The sequence below is a fragment of the Ascaphus truei genome, chromosome 13 (genome assembly GCF_040206685.1).
Source record: "Ascaphus truei isolate aAscTru1 chromosome 13, aAscTru1.hap1, whole genome shotgun sequence".
In the NCBI taxonomy this organism is placed as follows: Eukaryota; Metazoa; Chordata; class Amphibia; order Anura; family Ascaphidae; genus Ascaphus; species Ascaphus truei.
In genome coordinates, this window is record NC_134495.1 from 10,654,210 (window position 1) to 10,666,523 (window position 12,314).

Genomic DNA, 12,314 nt, shown 5'->3' on the forward strand with positions numbered 1-12,314 from the left:
CCATGGGTAATGAACCCCACATTGTAACTGCCCTTACTGTAAAGAACCCTTTCCTTTGTTGCTGGAGAAATCTCCTTTCCTCCAACCTTAAGGGATGTCCCCGAGTCCTTAGTACTGCCCGTGGGATGAATAGTTCTTTTGAAAGCTCCTTGTACTGTCCCTGAATATATTTGTATATATTTATCATATCCCCTCTTAGATGCCTCTTTTCTAATGTAAATCTCTCATAAGTTAGATTGTCCACCCCCTTTATTCATTTGGTGGCTCTTCTCTGCACTTTCTCTAGTTCCATAATGTCTTTTCTAAGGAATGCTGCCCAAAATTGTTACGTTACAGGGAACGCTCCGGCACAAATGCAAGATTAGGAATAAAAGCGCAAGCTGCCCGGTGTATAAAATCCTCTTTATTGTGACCGCGCTCGTGGGACTTTGCTGTTTTGATGCATCAGAGAAGTGTTCCCCCTCACAGTGCTGAGACCCCCGCCTCACCCAGCAGGGGTCGGTCATAACGAGAGACCGCGTGTTCTCGGAAGGGCAGGCTGCGCTGCTCCCCCCCCCCCCCCGCGAACAGACCAGGCCCCCCAAGGGACGGAGCGAGACACTGGCATGGACCACTGATCTCCACTATACAGGAGGAGCCGAGCCGTGGCGGGAGGCACTTGTGTGGGCAGCGGCCTGCCCCTCGCTGCCTGTGTCAGTGGATAACCTTTAACCTGAGCTGTAATAGACGTGTGCCACAGTTACCACACCTGCATTAACTGACCACAGCTGAGCGCTCAGTGCTGCGCCGTATTAACCCCTTACCGACAGGGGACATACCTATGGCTCTGCGTGTTACAGATATATATTCCCCCACAATGCATTGCAGGCCGCTCCGAGCGGGACGGGGAGCGTTAGATGCCATGTTTGCCCTGCATGCGGTTTCTTCGCTCCCCCCAGCGAGTCTGCCATTTTTGTTTTGCCCGATACACTGTATATAAACGTCTTTGTGTGGCGTTGTTGAGTATAGAGAGAGAGCTCTGCAGGGGAGAGGCCCCGAGAGAAGCGGACGCCCCCCCGTGAGCCGCAGCTGGGGTCAGCTGTCCACATAGACGAACAGGATGTCCTCGTCTGTCCCGTAACTGCTGCGCGCCTCCTCAAAGTTACCGACGCTCGTCCGACACAACCCTGGGGACGGAGACGGGAGATCAGAGCAGCCTGCGCCGGGGGGGGGGGGGGGTATAGAGGGAGATCAGAGTCAGCCTGCGCCGGGGGGGGGGGGGGGGTATAGAGGGAGATCAGAGCAGTCTGCGCCGGGGGGGGGGGGGGGTATAGAGGGAGATCAGAGCAGTCTGCGCCGGGGGGGGGGGGGGGGTATAGAGGGAGATCAGAGCAGCCTGCGCAGGGGGGGGGTATAGAGGGAGATCAGAGCAGTCTGCGCCGGGGGGGGGGTATAGAGGGAGATCAGACCAGCCTGCGCAGGGGGGGGGGGGGTTATAGAGGGAGATCAGACAGTCTGTGCAGGGAGGAGGGGGGGGGTATAGAGGGAGATCAGACCAGTCCTGCGCAGGAGGGGGGGGGGGGTATAGAGGGGAGATCAGAGCAGCCTGCGCGGGAAGGGGGGGGGTATAGAGGGAGATCAGAGCAGTCTGCGCAGGGGGGGGGTATAGAGGGAGATCAGAGCAGTCTGCGCAGGTAGGGGGGGGGTATAGAGGGAGATCAGAGCAGTCTGCGCAGGTAGGGGGGGGGTATAGAGGGAGATCAGAGCAGTCTGCGCAGGTAGGGGGGGGGGGTATAGAGGGAGATCAGACCAGTCTGCGCAGGGGGGGGGGGGTATAGAGGAAGATCAGACCAGTCTGCGCAGGGAGGGGGGGGGGGTATAGAGGGAGATCAGAGCAGTCTGCGCAGGGGGGGGGGGTATAGAGGGAGATCAGAGCAGCCTGCGTGGGAGGGGGGGGGGTATAGAGGGAGATCAGAGCAGCCTACGCAGGGAGGGGGGGGGGGGTATAGAGGGAGATCAGACCAGTCTGTGTGGGATCAGACCAGTCTGTGTGGGAGGAGGGGGGGGTATAGAGAGAGATCAGACCAGTCTGCGTGGGGGGGGGGGGTATAGAGGGAGATCAGAGCAGCCTGCGTGGGGGGGGGGGGGGGGTATAGAGGGAGATCAGACCAGTCTGCGTGGGGGGGGGGGGGGGGTATAGAGGGAGATCAGACCAGTCTGCGTGGGGGGAGGGGGGGGGGGTATAGAGGGAGATCAGACCAGTCTGCGTGGGAGGAGGGGGGGGGTATAGAGGGAGATCAGACCAGCCTGCGTGGGGGGAGGGGGGGGGTATAGAGGGAGATCAGACCAGTCTGCGTGGGAGGAGGGGGGGGGGTATAGAGGGAGATCAGACCAGTCTGCGTGGGGGGGGGGGGGTATAGAGGGAGATCAGACCAGCCTGCGCAGGGAGGTGGGGGGGGGGGTTTAGAGGGAGATCAGAGCAGTCTGCGTGGGAGGAGGTATAGAGGGAGATCAGAGCAGTCTGCGTGGGAGGAGGGGGGGGTATAGAGGGAGATCAGAGCAGTCTGCGTGGGAGGAGGGGGGGTATAGAGGGAGATCAGAGCAGCCTGCGCAGGGAGGGGGGGGGGGGGTATAGAGGGAGATCAGACCAGTCTGTGTGGGAGGAGGGGGGGGTATAGAGAGAGATCAGACCAGTCTGCGTGGGGGGGGGGGGTATAGAGGGAGATCAGAGCAGCCTGCGTGGGGGGGGGGGGGTATAGAGGGAGATCAGACCAGTCTGCGTGGGGGGGGGGGGGGGGGGTATAGAGGGAGATCAGACCATTCTGCGTGGGGGGAGGGGGGGGGGTATAGAGGGAGATCAGACCAGTCTGCGTGGGAGGAGGGGGGGGGTATAGAGGGAGATCAGACCAGCCTGCGTGGGGGGAGGGGGGGGGGTATAGAGGGAGATCAGACCAGTCTGCGTGGGAGGAGGGGGGGGGGTATAGAGGGAGATCAGACCAGTCTGCGTGGGGGGGGGGGGGGGTATAGAGGGAGATCAGACCAGCCTGCGCAGGGAGGTGGGGGGGGGGGTTTAGAGGGAGATCAGAGCAGTCTGCGTGGGAGGAGGTATAGAGGGAGATCAGAGCAGTCTGCGTGGGAGGAGGGGGGGGTATAGAGGGAGATCAGAGCAGTCTACGTGGGAGGAGGTATAGAGGGAGATCAGAGCAGTCTGCGTGGGAGGAGGGGGGGGTATAGAGGGAGATCAGAGCAGTCTGCGTGGGAGGAGGGGGGGGTATAGAGGGAGATCAGAGCAGTCTGCGTGGGAGGAGGGGGGGGTATAGAGGGAGATCAGAGCAGCCTGCGTGGGAGGGTTTATAGAGGGAGATGTGGGGGTTATCGGGGGGGGGGGTTATAGGGAGGTCATGATAGTTATACAGCGAGAGGCAGGGGATGTCCGTGGCATGGGTTGTATACAGGGAAGAGTTGCAGGTAGACTGCCTGGGTTGATTGAAGTGGCAGGGTTAGAGAGAGAGAGAGGGCAGGGTTAGAGAGAGAGGGGGCAGGGTTAGAGAGAGGGGGGCAGGGTTAGAGAGAGGGGGGCAGGGTTAGAGAGAGAGAGGGGGGCAGGGTTAGAGAGAGAGGAGAGGGCAGGGTTAGAGAGAGGGGGCAGGGTTAGAGAGAGGGGGGCAGGGTTAGAGAGAGAGGGGGGCAGGGTTAGAGAGAGAGGAGAGGGCAGGGTTAGAGAGAGGGGGCAGGGTTAGAGAGAGAGGGGGCAGGGTTAGAGAGAGGGGGGCAGGGTTAGAGAGAGAGAGGGGGGCAGGGTTAGAGAGAGAGGAGAGGGCAGGGTTAGAGAGAGGGGGGCAGGGTTAGAGAGAGGGGGGCAGGGTTAGAGAGAGAGGGGGGCAGGGTTAGAGAGAGAGGAGAGGGCAGGGTTAGAGAGAGGGGGCAGGGTTAGAGAGAGGGGGGCAGGGTTAGAGAGAGAGGAGAGGGCAGGGTTAGAGAGAGAGGAGAGGGCAGGGTTAGAGAGAGAGGAGAGGGCAGGGTTAGAGAGAGAGGAGAGGGCAGGGTTAGAGAGAGGGGGGCAGTGTAAAAGAGAGAGAGCGGGCAGGGTTAGGGAGAGGAGAGGGCAGGGTTAGAGAGAGAGGAGAGGGCAGGGTTAGAGAGAGGGGAGAGGGCAGGGTTAGAGAGAGGGGGGCAGTGTAAAAGAGAGAGAGGGGGCAGGGTTAGGGAGAGCGGGCAGGGTTAGGGAGAGCGGGCAGGGTTAGGGAGAGCGGGCAGGGTTAGGGAGAGCGGGCAGGGTTAGGGAGAGCGGGCAGGGTTAGGGAGAGCGGGCAGGGTTAGGGAGAGCGGGCAGGGTTAGGGAGAGCGGGCAGGGTTAGGGAGAGCGGGCAGGGTTAGGGAGAGGGGGCAGGGTTAGGGAGAGCGGGCAGGGTTAGGGAGAGCGGGCAGGGTTAGGGAGAGCGGGCAGGGTTAGGGAGAGGGGGCAGGGTTAGGGAGAGGGGGCAGGGTTAGGGAGAGCGGGCAGGGTTAGGGAGAGGGGGCAGGGTTAGGGAGAGGGGGCAGGGTTAGGGAGAGAGGAGAGGGCAGGGTTAGAGAGAGGGGGCAGGGTTAGAGAGAGAGGGGGCAGGGTTAGAGAGAGGGGGGCAGGGTTAGAGAGAGAGAGGGGGGCAGGGTTAGAGAGAGAGGAGAGGGCAGGGTTAGAGAGAGGGGGGCAGGGTTAGAGAGAGGGGGGCAGGGTTAGAGAGAGAGGGGGGCAGGGTTAGAGAGAGAGGAGAGGGCAGGGTTAGAGAGAGGGGGCAGGGTTAGAGAGAGGGGGGCAGGGTTAGAGAGAGAGGAGAGGGCAGGGTTAGAGAGAGAGGAGAGGGCAGGGTTAGAGAGAGAGGAGAGGGCAGGGTTAGAGAGAGAGGAGAGGGCAGGGTTAGAGAGAGGGGGGCAGTGTAAAAGAGAGAGAGCGGGCAGGGTTAGGGAGAGGAGAGGGCAGGGTTAGAGAGAGAGGAGAGGGCAGGGTTAGAGAGAGGGGAGAGGGCAGGGTTAGAGAGAGGGGGGCAGTGTAAAAGAGAGAGAGGGGGCAGGGTTAGGGAGAGCGGGCAGGGTTAGGGAGAGCGGGCAGGGTTAGGGAGAGCGGGCAGGGTTAGGGAGAGCGGGCAGGGTTAGGGAGAGCGGGCAGGGTTAGGGAGAGCGGGCAGGGTTAGGGAGAGCGGGCAGGGTTAGGGAGAGCGGGCAGGGTTAGGGAGAGCGGGCAGGGTTAGGGAGAGGGGGCAGGGTTAGGGAGAGCGGGCAGGGTTAGGGAGAGCGGGCAGGGTTAGAGAGAGGGGGCAGTGTAAAAGAGAGAGAGGGGGCAGGGTTAGGGAGAGCGGGCAGGGTTAGGGAGAGCGGGCAGGGTTAGGGAGAGCGGGCAGGGTTAGGGAGAGCGGGCAGGGTTCCACGTGGTTTACGTGGCTGGCACTCACGGTCGGCGTATCCGGGGTTGTTGTAGAACAGACAGTCGGAGCCCCTGCTGTAGCCGCACAGCACGATGAAGTGACCCTGGTAGTCGCTGCTCCTGCAGAAGCATTTCTGCCCGATGGGGAGGAAGCAGCAGTACTTGACCCGGCTCGGACACAGGTCACACAGCAGCAGCACCGCATTCACCAGCACGATGGCCACGTGTCCCTGGGAGAGGTGCTCCTGCAGGTCCTGCACCGTCACCGTGCTGCAGGGGGGAGACCGTGGCAGCTAAAACAGACGCATACTAGCCCTAGAGGTTCCACCCCCCCCCCCCCCCAGGGGACTGTACACCTCCCCCTGACCTCACTAGACACTAGCAACTTGTATTTATTAAGCGCCTTCCAGTTGCAAAGCGCGAGCCAGAGACAGCTCAGAGGTGTTAGTGCGCGGGGGCTTGGGGTTGCACAGTATAAAACGGGGGGTTCAGGTACCGTTTCTCCACGAGCACCCCGCAGGCTCTGGCTTGTGCAAAGAGCTGGTTCACTCGGTTCTCCTCCGTGTCAAAGTGTTTCCTGTAAAACGACTGAGGAGAGAGCGCGGGTCAGCGACCGGTGACACAGTGACCGGTGACACAGTGACCGGTGCCGGCTGCTTGCTCCGGCACCGTAACATTTACTAGTGGGGATAGTTCCCCACAGAAGTTACAGTGACAGATGCACTTTGTGTCCCGACAAAGTCCCAGAATCACTCCGGTCCCCTGGGCCTCTGTATTGTGACCTTTGTCCCATCCAAGTATTGCTGGGAGCGGGCTCAGCATTATCCCCTGGCTGACAGTGACTAATTACCCTGCAGAATTATGGGGGGAGGAGGGAAGATAATGCTTAGAACAATTTACCTTTAAAAACAAAGCTGTTAGATTGTCTATTAGATACAGACGCATTAAAACACAACATTTAAAAGGGACATTAACTATTAATGGATGACATATTGATGAAATGGGGGGGAATCTCTGGAGATTAAATTATTAGCAGTATTCAGAATCCATTTTGTCTGTCTTGTCATGTCTGTTTTAGGCTTATGTCCCTCTGGAGGCTGCTGCACACGCTCCTGGTGTCCTGTTCTCAGGCGCGAGTGGCCAAAACGGGGCGGGTGGGCGCGGCCATGGCAGCTTTTATGTTTAAAAAAAAAGTCAATAAAGATCCCCCATCGCTCTCCCCCCCGTCTGCAAATGCTGCACGAGGGGCCGTGCATCAAAGAGATCACCGGGCAAAGAAGCTGAAGAGGAGGATTCAACGTGGACCGTGATGGGAGGGGCAGGAGCAAACCGCCTCTCTGATTGGCTCCCTGGCACACCACGTGACGCGCCACCGCACGGGAACACAATCCTGTTGTAGGCCCTGCTGGCTGACGCGTCACAGTGTGTAGTGAGCCAGGAAGCGAGGGGGCACTGGGGACAGCTAGGGAGCAGGTAAGGGGCTGGTGAGAGGCGCGCGCGCCGCCGGCTGCAGCGGGGACCCAGCCTTGTTATGTCTCACGCTGTGATCCGGAATTCATTCCTGTGAGAGAGAATGTGAATGTTGTGAGTACCGAGTTTCGCTGACAGGAGATTCTCACTCCGAGCTTGTGGCTCATCGCCTAGAATTATATTGATAAGAATAAGATGTACCCTGACATACTTGAGACGTATTCTGTGGTTGTTCAGGATTATAGCGATAAGATGTACCCTGACATACTTTGTTGTTGTTCTGAGCTGTTCTAAGGCAGTTTGTACTTACTTCTAGTAACCTTTAAGATGATAGGCTTAGAATAAGGAATAGCCTGCGTGATCACTGAATGTATGCGTCACATCATTATAAATCTGCCGATTAACCATTGTTAGACTATTAATATGATGTGTGTATATAAATCCTGCTTGGGACCTCCCCTGGCAGAGTCTATGATTTCACTTTCGTTTATGATCATATTCTATGCTGTAAGGCAATAAATTACTCATTATCTAAGGTCCCGTGTTTGCTCTTATCCATGTAAGTTTGCAAACAACGACGGGAGCTAGGATATATAGGGGGAGGATGCAGCCCAGGCACTGACCTGGTTCTTGTAGCCTTTGTCCACTCCCAGTGTTTGTGTGCAGAACCGGTGCTGGACCCGGAAGTGCCGCATCAGATAGGCCAAGTCGATGGTCCAGATGCTCTTGGTGAGGTGCAGCGCCTGCATGGCCGCCTGGAACTCCTCCTCGTGCAGGAGGTTCAGGTACCTGCAGGAGGAGTACGGGGTGTCAGAGGGGGCACACAACAAATAACCCCTTCACTGCCGGGGGGGCGTGTAACCCATCATGCAGTGCAGTGTGTGTATGTATACCTGGGGTAGGCAACTCCAATCCGAAAGGGCCACCACCAAGTCAGGATTTCAGGATATCCCTGCTTCAGCACAGGCGGCTCAATCAGTAGCTCAGTCCAAGATTGAGCCACCTGTGCTGAAGCAAGAACTGATTGAGCCACCTGTGCTGCAGCAGGGATATCCTGAAAACCTGACCCGTTGATGGCCCTTGAGGACTTAAGAGTCGCCCACTCCTGGTGTATACTGTAGATCAGGGGTGCGCAAAGTAGGGGGGCACGCCCCTTAGATGTTCTGGTGGGACGCGGGGGTTGCGGAGGCCCCGTGCTTCCCCCGAAGGCATTTAAATTAAACGCCGGGGGACCGCGCGAGGCCTCTGTAAATGTCCTTACCTTGTTGTTGGGTGACGCATCGCCATGGCAACGTGACGTCATTTGCCATCAGAGCGGAGTGGGAGCAGGCAGGGGGGGGGCGCAGGGAGAAAACTTTGCACACCCCTGCTGTAGATATGTAAACTCGTTCCCTTTGCTCACATACATTACTATGAGAGGGCACAGCCTGGAGATAGAATAACCAGACTCTAATCCCTGCAGTTTAATAGAAACGGGGGTCCCGGGATACCCCCCCTCTTCCACGCCATTAATTCCCGGTACAGAATGTGTGACTCTGCTGTATCTCGGACGCGTGCTCGCGACATTTAGAAGGAATGTCGCCCTCCCCCTGGCACCTCCCTGCCACTGCAGGAAGTACTTACTGTAGGACCATGCGGGCACATGCCAGCCCGCAGTCCCAGTGATACGACTGCTGGATGAGTGGCACCTTCAGCTGGATGTGATCACCTGCAAAACATCACAGTGTGAGCGAGGACACGGGGCCACGGAACACCCACCTGCCCTGTACCCCCTCACTGCCAGCCCCGCGGGTGCTGCTACTGAAAAGGTCTTATTGCCAACAGGTCTCTTAATAAAACCAGTGCAGCCCAGGCCCTTGACTCCTCATTGTCGCCTGAAGCCTGGCTCAGGACCACCACTATTTCAGCACGCCACCCAATGGATTGGCACGTGCCAACCGTCTCACACGCCAGAAGCGCTGGAGTGAAGGGCACTTTCTATGGAGAGACGGTCTCCCAAGAGAAGATTGTCAGCTCCAGTGTGTCAGTCACCGGTGTACAGGGGCAGTCATAAGGCCGCACCCTGGCATATATTTGGGGCAGTATTGGGTATATAGGGGCCGGACCATGGGATATATGGGGGCGGGCTCTGGTATATAGGGGACAGTAATGGGGGCCGGACCTTGGGAAATATGGGGGCGGGCTTTGGTATATAGGGGACAGTAATGGGGGCCATCTCTGGTATATTGGGGGAAGTAAGTCTTTGGGTATATAGGGGCAGTAAGTGGGCAGCCGCTGGTATATATAAGTTATTGGGACAGCCTCTGATATATAGGGGTAGTTATGGGGGCACCCTCTGGTATATATTGGCAGTTATGGGGGCAGTCTGGTATATAGGGGCAGTTATGGGGGCAGTCTGGTATATAGGGGCAGTTATTGGGACAGCCTCTGGTATATATTGGCAGTTATGGGGGCAGTCTCTGGTATATATTGGCAGTTATGGGGGCAGCCTCTGGTATATATTGGCAGTTATGGGGGCAGCCTCTGGTATATATTGGCAGTCTCTGGTATATAGGGACAGTTATGGGGACAGTCTCTGGTATATAGGGACAGCCTCTAGTATATAGGGCCAGTCTGGTATATATTTGCAGTTATGGGGCAGTCTCTGGTATTTAGGGGCAGTCTTTGGTATTTAGGGACAGTCTCTGGTATATACTGGCAGTCTCTGGTATATAGGGGCAGTCTCTGGTATATGGGGGCAGTTATGGGGGCAGCCTCTAGTATATAGGAGCAGTCTGGTATATATTGGCAGTTATAGGGGCAGTCTCCGGTATGAGGGGAGGGGGGAGTTGTCTCCAGTATGACGGGAGAGAGGGGGGCAGTCTCCGGTACACCGGGCTGTACATGGCGCACACGGTTATACCGGGAGGCTGCAGTGCGGACTTGCTGCCCTCGGGGTCGGTGTGTCCCGGGTTCTTCATGCCGCTCACGGTATCTCCCGGAGGCTCCGGGGATCCCTCATACCGGGGCCAGGGGCGGGACCGGAACCGGAAACAAGTGCAACGACAACTGATATATACAGTGTGTGTGTGTGTGTGTGTGTGTGTGTGTGTGTGTGTGTGTGTGTGTGTGTGTGTGTGTGTGTGTGTGTGTGTGTGTGTGTGTGTGTGTGTGTGTGTGTGTGTGTGTGTGTGTGTGTGTGTGTGTGTGTGTGTGTATAATATATATAGGTGTGTGACACTCGGGAGGGGGTTTATATCAATATATTTCTGTATATTCATATATCTAACAGTGTGTGTACACACACACACACATATATACACACTGGTGTGTCTGTGTGTGTGTGTCAGTGTGTGTGTGTCAGTGTATAATATATATATAGGTGTGTGACACTCGGGAGGGGGTTTATATCAATATATTTCTGTATATTCATATATCTAACAGTGTGTGTACACACACACACACACACACACACACACACACACACACACACACACACACACACACACACCACATGAAGAAAGCACAGACCTAGAACATATATGATATAGACAAAATTGCCATATATATAGGTTTTAGGTGCAAACAGAACTAGGATTCTATGTTTTCTTTAACTGTGCATGCAATGTCTTGTATATAATGTATACCTTGTTCATTTATGTAACTGTATTTGTAACCATGTATTATTTTGTTTTACTCTGTGCCCAGGACATACTTGAAAACGAGAGGTAACTCTCAATGTATTACTTCCTGGTAAAATATTTTATAAATAAATAAATAAATGTTTGCACCTTAAAACCTATTTACATTTTTGCAACCCGTGTGCATCCTCAACCTCTCTCTTAGGAACCTGGAGGAGTATATTTTCTATATTTATTTATTAATTTATAAAATGTTTTACCAGGAAGTAATACATTGAGAGTTACCTCTCGTTTTCAAGTATGTCCTGGGCATAGTTAATATGACAAATAATACATGGTTACAAATACAGTTACATAAATGAACAGGGTATACATTATCTACAAGACATTGCATGCACAGTTAGAGATAATATATATTATAGGCATCTGAAACAGTTACAGACCAGATTAAAATGTGTGACAGCCTTAGTTTTGAAAGAACTTAAACTGGTGGCGGTTGTGAGTCTCCGGTAGGTTGTTCCAGTTTTGGGGTGCACGGTAAGAGAAGGAGGAACGGCCGGATACTTTGTTGAGCCTTGGGACCATGAACAGTCTTTTGGAGTCAGATCTCAGATGATAAGTGGTATGGATATATATATATATATTTATAGATATATATATATATATCTATATATTTATATATATATATTTATATATATATATATGTTACTGCAATAGATGCCCCCCCCCCCCCCGTCCCACTGACACGCCCCCGTCCCGCGCTCACAAAGGGGGGTGGGAGAGAGAGGGTGAAGAGCTTGTTCAGATAGGTGGGTAGCTTGCCCAGAAAGTATTTGAGGGTGAGACAGGAAAGGTGAACTTTGCGCCTAGACTCGAGTGATGACCAATCTAGTTCTTTGAGCATTTCGCAGTGATGTGTGTTGTAGTTGCAATGGAGAACGAAACGACAGGAATAAAAATGTCAATTATCAATAAAATAAACTTATATTTATTGGTACCTCCAACAAAACCATTCATTTCCTCCCGCGAATCCGTTACAATATTCTGCTTCCATAACATTGCAAGCAATAAGAATGGCAACATTTCTCTCGCGAATGCAGACACGCCAACTCTCTGCTACAAGTCGTAATTTTTCTCCTACCGAGTTAGCGGGAGATTTGAATGTTGAGGCGGGTGATCGGAAAATCAGTGTTAAATTCTGGTCTGTGCATAGATTAGCGTGGGGCCCCCGGGCAACTGCCCAGTTTGCCCATGCGTTAAGACTGCACTGATGTTATATGCTCAATATCTGGGCTGAATCCTATTGTGCTTTAAGCCTTTCATTTGCCTCAGTACTGCATGGGCTACTGAGTTAGATCGGTTACACGTCTAGCTCTGATTTTCAGTATTCAGTATCTGCAGTACTGTTTTACTGTGTGTACTGTGCGCTTGTAGCTGTGTGCCAATCTGGTATTATACCTCATCATCTGCACTTTGTATATGCCTGGCTGCTATTTTTTTACTTATTAGGTAGTCATCTTATACTACTTTCTATTGTTGCATTATTAGCTACTCATCAGTGCATTATTGAGGTCATATTACTGATTAGTTCAACCACTGTCTATTGATACAATAGCATATATATATATATATATGACAGTTTTTGGGTAACCTTCTATATAGGCGTGCATGCGGTATATTGTGTGTTTTTGTTATATATATATATATATATATACTGTATATATATATGTGTGTGTGTGTGGATTTATCTGTACCATGTTAGCCGAGCTTTACAATCAAAAACTAATAGACGATACCGTTCTGTGGCTAACAAAATGTTTTTATTTGTGCAAGCTTTCAAGATA

The 12,314-nt window shown here is 54.1% G+C and overlaps 1 protein-coding gene across 1 annotated transcript; it reads right to left on the bottom strand.

Moving 5' to 3' along the window:
• Positions 1–383: 383 nt before the first annotated feature.
• On the bottom strand, positions 384–9,907 carry GUCD1 (guanylyl cyclase domain containing 1). The gene is made up of 6 exons (XM_075568451.1): positions 9,753–9,907; positions 8,474–8,558; positions 7,474–7,639; positions 5,877–5,968; positions 5,409–5,650; positions 384–1,166 (listed from the first exon to the last, which is right to left on the bottom strand). Exons 1-6 carry the CDS (start codon positions 9,808–9,810, stop codon positions 1,075–1,077), a joined length of 735 nt encoding a protein of 244 aa, XP_075424566.1. The 5' UTR covers positions 9,811–9,907; the 3' UTR covers positions 384–1,074.
• Positions 9,908–12,314: the final 2,407 nt, after the last annotated feature.

Excerpts from the sequence above, each read along its gene's own strand:
- GUCD1 (XM_075568451.1), bottom strand. The coding sequence starts at position 9,810 with ATGAAGAACCCGGGACACACCGACCCCGAGGGCAGCAAGTCCGCACTG. Across the intron at positions 5,969-7,473 it reads ACAAAGGCTACAAGAACCAG|TCGTTTTACAGGAAACACTT; the intron begins GTCAGTGCCTGG and ends CTCTCTCCTCAG. Across the intron at positions 1,167-5,408 it reads CAACCCCGGATACGCCGACC|GGTTGTGTCGGACGAGCGTC; the intron begins GTGAGTGCCAGC and ends CTCCGTCCCCAG.